General features: G+C 49.9%; 1 protein-coding gene across 2 annotated transcripts; it reads left to right on the top strand.

Annotated features, from left to right (window-relative positions):
* The first annotated feature begins 1,357 nt into the window (after window positions 1-1,357).
* LOC101003279 (bcl-2-like protein 10) lies at window positions 1,358-4,794 on the top strand. Of its 2 annotated transcripts, none has more exons than XM_003900947.4 (2): window positions 1,358-1,860; window positions 4,097-4,794. In XM_003900947.4, exons 1-2 carry the CDS (start codon window positions 1,402-1,404, stop codon window positions 4,220-4,222), a joined length of 585 nt encoding a protein of 194 aa, XP_003900996.1. In that variant the 5' UTR covers window positions 1,358-1,401; the 3' UTR covers window positions 4,223-4,794. The 2 variants fall into 2 exon arrangements, with proteins under 2 accessions (XP_003900996.1, XP_021796258.1); XM_021940566.1 differs by having other exon boundaries at window positions 1,358-1,929; window positions 4,096-4,263.
* The last annotated feature ends 919 nt before the right edge of the window (window positions 4,795-5,713 follow it).

Here is a 5,713-nt window from a genome sequence, read left to right as displayed (position 1 = left end):
GTCAATTGGGTTGAAATAGCACACTCAAACACAGTGTATGTTGCCTTCAAAGTCCAAAATGGCTTACTGTGTCCCCCAAAAATTCATATGTTGAAATCCTAACCCCCAGTGTGATGGTATTCGGAGACGGGGCCTTTGGGAGGTATTAGATCACAAAGGTGGAGCCCTCATGAATGAGATTACTGTCCTTATAAAAGAGACCCCAGAGAGCTCCTTCACACCTACTGCAATGTGAGGACACAGCAAGAAGCCTGCTATCTGTGAACAAGGAAGCAGGTCCTTACAAGACACAGAACCTGCCAGGGCCTCAATCTTGGACTTTTTAGCCATCAAAACTGTGAGAAAGAAATGCCTTTATTTATAAGCCTCCCAGTCTATGGCATTCTGCTATAGCAGCCTGGACAGAATAAGACAGCTACCAAGTGCTGTGCCTCTTTTGTAGTGATGCAAGATGCAGCAACTCATCTTTCACCCTGGGAGGGCTATTTCAACATGCTCCAGACTCCTGAACCCCCAGAAATATCACTGCTAGTATCCATTCTGCATCAGTTTGGATCCGATCAGGAGAAAGAAGCCATGGAGTCATATGAACTGAGAAAGTTTAATATAAATATTAGCTATATCAGGGGACTGGAGTAATTAGGGATTGGCCAATAAAAAGTAAAGAGAACTTCAAGCAGTATCAGAATGATAGTGTAAGAAACAGCTGCTGCCCTAGTACTGCATACTCCTTCAACTTCTAGTCAGAATTAAACTGTACAGGGACGGCCCTTTTGTTTGTCATCACTAAACTGTAGAGTCCTTGAGGTCAGGAACCACATGTCTTGTTCTCCATTGTATCTTCAGTGCTAAGGGGGGAGACCTAGCACCACAAAGGCTCTTACTAAATATGAATGAATACAGCCAATATTGGCCCTCTGGCAGCCCCCAAGATAATTCGCCCTTTTCCTGCCACATGTGCCGGCCCCAAAGAAAGGAATCCCCAACACAGACCTGGGTGCTTTCCAATCTAGAGATGCAGATAATGCCCAAGGGAGCGGTCTGTGAGGGGCCATGGGTAGCCTTTGTCAAGCGCTCCTTAAGAGGAGGATGAAGCCCAGCCCAGCTTCCCAGACTGTCCCCTCAGGTTCTTAGTCCCCAGACCTGGAGCTAAATAACGCCAGAGTCTCACAGTGCACCTGATTGCTACAGGAACACATGCGCACCGGCAGGCCTTGCCTTGGGGACTGTAACAGGTGTAGGTGGGATTCCCATCAACGGCTGCTCTCTCAATCCTGAAAAACAAATACCTGGGGCTGGGGGCTGGGGGCCGGGGCGGGGCACTGCAGCCCTTCCCTGGGGGAGGCGCGGCCGGGCCAAGAAAACCAGCGAAGGCCTGGGGCGCCCAGCAGAGGCCGGACCATGGCTGACCCGTTGCGGGAGCGCACCGAGCGGCTCCTGGCCGACTATCTGGGGTGCTGCGCCCGGGAACCCGGCACCCCTGAGCCGAGGCCGTCCACGCCCGAGGCCGCCGTGCTGCGCTCAGCAGCCGCCAGGTTACGGCAGCTCCACCGGTCCTTCTTCTCCGCCTACCGCGGCTACCCCGGGAACCGCGTCGAGCTGGTGGCGCTGATGGCGGAGGCCGTGCTCTCCGACAGCCCCGGCCCCACCTGGGGCAGGGTGGTGTCGCTGGTGACCTTCGCGGGGACGCTGCTGGAGAGAGAGCCGCTGGTGACAGCCTGGTGGAAGAAGCGGAGCTTCCAGCCGCGGCTGAAGGAGCAGGAGGGCGACGTCGCCCGGGACTGCCAGCGCCTGGTGGCCTTGCTGAGCTCGCGGCTCGCGGGGCAGCACCGCGCCTGGCTTCAGGCTCAGGGCGGCTGGGTGAGCACGCGGCGGACACCGGGACGCGGGGCGGGACGGGCATCCGGGAAGCGCCCACGAGGCCGGCACGATGAGGAACCCACTGCGCCAGCCCCCTGGAACCAGGTTTCTTGAAAGCAGAAAGGCTCGTTTCAGCGGGACTGGAACGTTCAGTGTGAAGTCTGGGGCTTCTCCTCCCCTGGCAAGAAAGGCCGGCAGAAATCGGCCTTGTTAGACGGCTCTGAACCGTTCCGAAGCAGCTGCGCAGGCTTAGGTCTGCTCACTTGGACCTTGCCCTGGCCTTAGCCTTCCGGGGCTTTTAGGGGGCACCCGCGTTAGCTCTGAACGCTTTGCTCCTATAGAAATCCCCAGCCAATGACGTCGGCAGTGGCCGGCCCGGGCCAGGTGGGGTGTTTTTCTCCTCTGGCTATTAAATGCGCCTATGGAGAGACTCGGACCCATTGATCACAACCCCCACGCCTCTCAGCCTGTCCAGAGAGGTTGTGGAGTGTGGTGGTCGCCCAGTGGTGGCGGTGACTCCAAGATTCCTTAACTTCTAATCCGCTGCACCCGGCCCTCGGTGAGAACGTTTCTGGGCCCCTGGCTTTCAGCTGCAGGCCTTCATCTCTGTGGTCAAGGTTTGAGTGACAGGCCCTTGGCCTGCAGCTGATGACCAAGGAAAGCCACCTGGTGGTGAGCCCACCGCATGCCTCTGGGGCTCTGAGCTAGACCCCATTTCTTTCCCCCCCACCTTATTGGCGTTGATTCAATTACTGAAGTGGCCCATGTTATCGGATACCTATAGCCAGATTATTAAAACCGGCAAGTTTTTTGATCTGAAATGTAGCCTCCTGGGGGCAGTTTCCATTTAGACCTTTTTCTTTTTTTTTCCTTTTTTCTTTGAGACGGAGTCTCGCTCTGTGGCCAGGCTGGAGTGCAGTGGTAGATCCCGGCTCACTGCAACCTCTGCCTCCCGGGTTCAAGCGATTCTCCTGTCTCAGCCTCCCAAGTAGCTGGGACTACAGGCGCGTGCCACCTTGCCCAGCTAATGCGTGTGTGTTTTAGTAGAGATGGGCTTTTCACCATGTTGGCCAGGATGGTCTTGATCTCTTGACCTCGTGATCCACCTGCCTCAGCCTCCCAAAGTGCTGGGATTACAGGCGTGAGCCACCTTGCCCGGCCGGCATTTAGACCTTCTGTAGTGACAAGTTGGGTTCTGTCTGAGAAGGGAAAGGGGATGGGTGGTGTTAGCATGAACTCTTGCCTTGTTGATAATGTTAGTGTTGGTCTTCAACCCTCTGGGCAGGTGAACTCCCTTCAGCTGTGTGCCTAAGGGCCTCAACTGAGCCCTGTCTCAACACGGCATCTGGCTCCTCAGGGCTCTGTGTCCTGAAGAGGAGATTAGAATTGGAAAGGGCCCGTTGAAGGCTTTTTTTGTTTGTTTTTGGCTAATCACTGTTGACTAAAGAATAATTTCTTAACACCAAAAAACTGAAATTCTTGGCTGGGTGCGGTGACTCGCACCTGTAATCCCAGCACTTTGGGAGGCCAAGGCGGGTGGATCACCTGAGGCCAGGAGTTCAAGACTAGCCTGACCAACGTGGTGAAACCCCCTCTGTACTAAAAATAGCCAAGCATGTTGGCGGTCGCATATAATCCCAGCTACTACGGATGCTGAGCTAGGAGAATTGCTTGAACCCAGGAGGTGGAGATGGCAGTGAGTTGAGATCTTTCTACTGCACTTCAGCCTGGGCACCAAGAGCGAAACTCTGTCTCAAAAAAAAAAAAAAGCTGAAATTCTCAAATTGGGTAAACATAGTTCAGCCTTGTCTCTGCCCATTGCAGTTAAAATGCCACAGCCTGGAGTTCAATTCCCTTCCTAAATGGGGTTGGTGCTTGCTGTAGTCTCAGGTGATAACTTTTCAATCTAGTGACTTGACAGTTTCCCAAAGGGCATCTCTTCTCTGCTCAGAAAAGAGCATAGTAAGCTACCTTCCTCCTGGTTTTGAGTCAAGATATGAGTGTTCCTGCACCAAGTGACAAAGTTAAGTGGTTGCTTCTGTTCACCCTGTTAGACTTACCAATCCTCACTCTTCAGGGGCTCTTTATTGCTGGATGTGTATCGGTCAGAATCTCCTTTCCTTTTACTCTTTCAATCCAGACCTTACTTTGCTGTTTAATCTGGAAGTTCCCGCGTGTTTTGAGTGAGGTTCTCAGCATCATGAGGCAATCTAACTTTTCTCTCTCCCTGCTGTAGGATGGCTTTTGTCACTTCTTCAGGAGCCCCTTTCCGCTGGCTTTTTGGAGAAAACTGCTGATCCAGGCTTTCCTGGCATGCTTGTTAGCAACAGCCTTCGGTTATCTCTGGACACGATTATTATGAGTTTTAACATTTTTAACCCACTTCTACCTGCCCAACTGTGACCAACTAAATGACAGAGGTGTGAGAACAAGAACTGAGGGAAAGCACCTTCCCCCACCGCAGACGTTTTTACCTGAATGCATACAAGGAGTCCTGAGGTGGTGATGTGGTCAGTGTTTTAACTTGTGACAAGTACTCAGGTGTGAGGACAAGAATGCAAATGGCTCTTCCCTGAGTGAAAGAAATGGGGAGTCCAGTGCCTCATTATGCCAAAGAATCACAGAAGAAACTTCTTTCCATTAAATGGGGAAATACAGTGCTATTTGCTAAAACTCGGATAAGAATACGAACCTCTCATCTCTCCAACTTCATGTGCTGCTGACTAATTTTAATCATGGCCACAGCTGGGGCAAAATAATCCCCAAAGCAGTAAAAGTCCCAGTTTAACAAGGAATGTAATGTTAAAATCACTTATAAGGAATTCTTTGAAACCAAATCCTTTGAAATCTAATTCCTGGGACTTCTAGGTTTTTATAGTTAACATATTAATTTCTTCAATAAATGGTTAACTTCAAAGTTTTAATTTGTATCTTCAAAAAAACTTGTCTTTCCTGATTCAATAAGCTCTCGTTCTTAGGAGTAAGCAGAATTGATGATAATTTGTTTTTATTGTCTCCTTAAATATACATTTAACAATGCTTGATTTTTTTTTTGTCCTCAACACTTAACGCACAAGCTCAAAGTCCCTCCCTCCTTTTTTCTCTTCCATTCTGCAAACTATCACCCACCTGCAAGGTGGTTAACAGCGTGATTCCCTGCATGCCTTCCTGCCTGTTATTCCACTTGCATTTTATAAAACTTAACTGGACCTGCTGTTTTGACTTAATCTTATGAGTGCTTTCTCTCCAGAACATGCAGCTCTGCCTCACTGTTTGGACTGTTGCAGTGCGTTCTTCATTAGATATGCTGATTTAATTACCTTTTCACTGCTGTGTATTTCAGGGTGTGTATTTCACTGCTGTGTATTTCAGGGTGTTTCTCCTTTTTGGGGCTGCTAGAAACATTGCATGGAATTTTTTGTGAATAGCCTTGCACATGTACACAATTACATTGGTAAAAGAATCCTAGAATGAGAATATAGAGAATCTAATCCCAATGGATGTGTATTAATTTGGCTACTCCCAAGTTATTACTCAAAATAGGCTCGACCAGTCCAAACTTACATCAGGGCATGAGAGTGCTTAGTTCTTCACCCTTGGCAGTGTTGGGTTTTTTGTTTTTTTTGTTTTTTGTTTTTTGTTTACTTTGTTGCCCAGGCTGGAGTGCAATGGCAAGATCTTGCTTGGCTCACTGCAACCTCTGCCTCCTGGGTTCAAGTGGTTCTTGTGCCTCAGCCTCCTGAGTAGTTGGAATTACAGGCACCCACCGCTGTGCCTAGCTAATTTTTGTATTTTTAGTAGAGACGGGATTTCACCACGTTGGCCAAGCTGGTCTCAAACTCTTGACCTCAAG

The sequence above is a fragment of the Papio anubis genome, unplaced genomic scaffold (assembly GCF_008728515.1).
Source record: "Papio anubis isolate 15944 unplaced genomic scaffold, Panubis1.0 scaffold88, whole genome shotgun sequence".
Classification (NCBI taxonomy): domain Eukaryota; kingdom Metazoa; phylum Chordata; class Mammalia; order Primates; family Cercopithecidae; genus Papio; species Papio anubis.
This window is presented reverse-complemented; position numbering and strand designations above follow the sequence as displayed.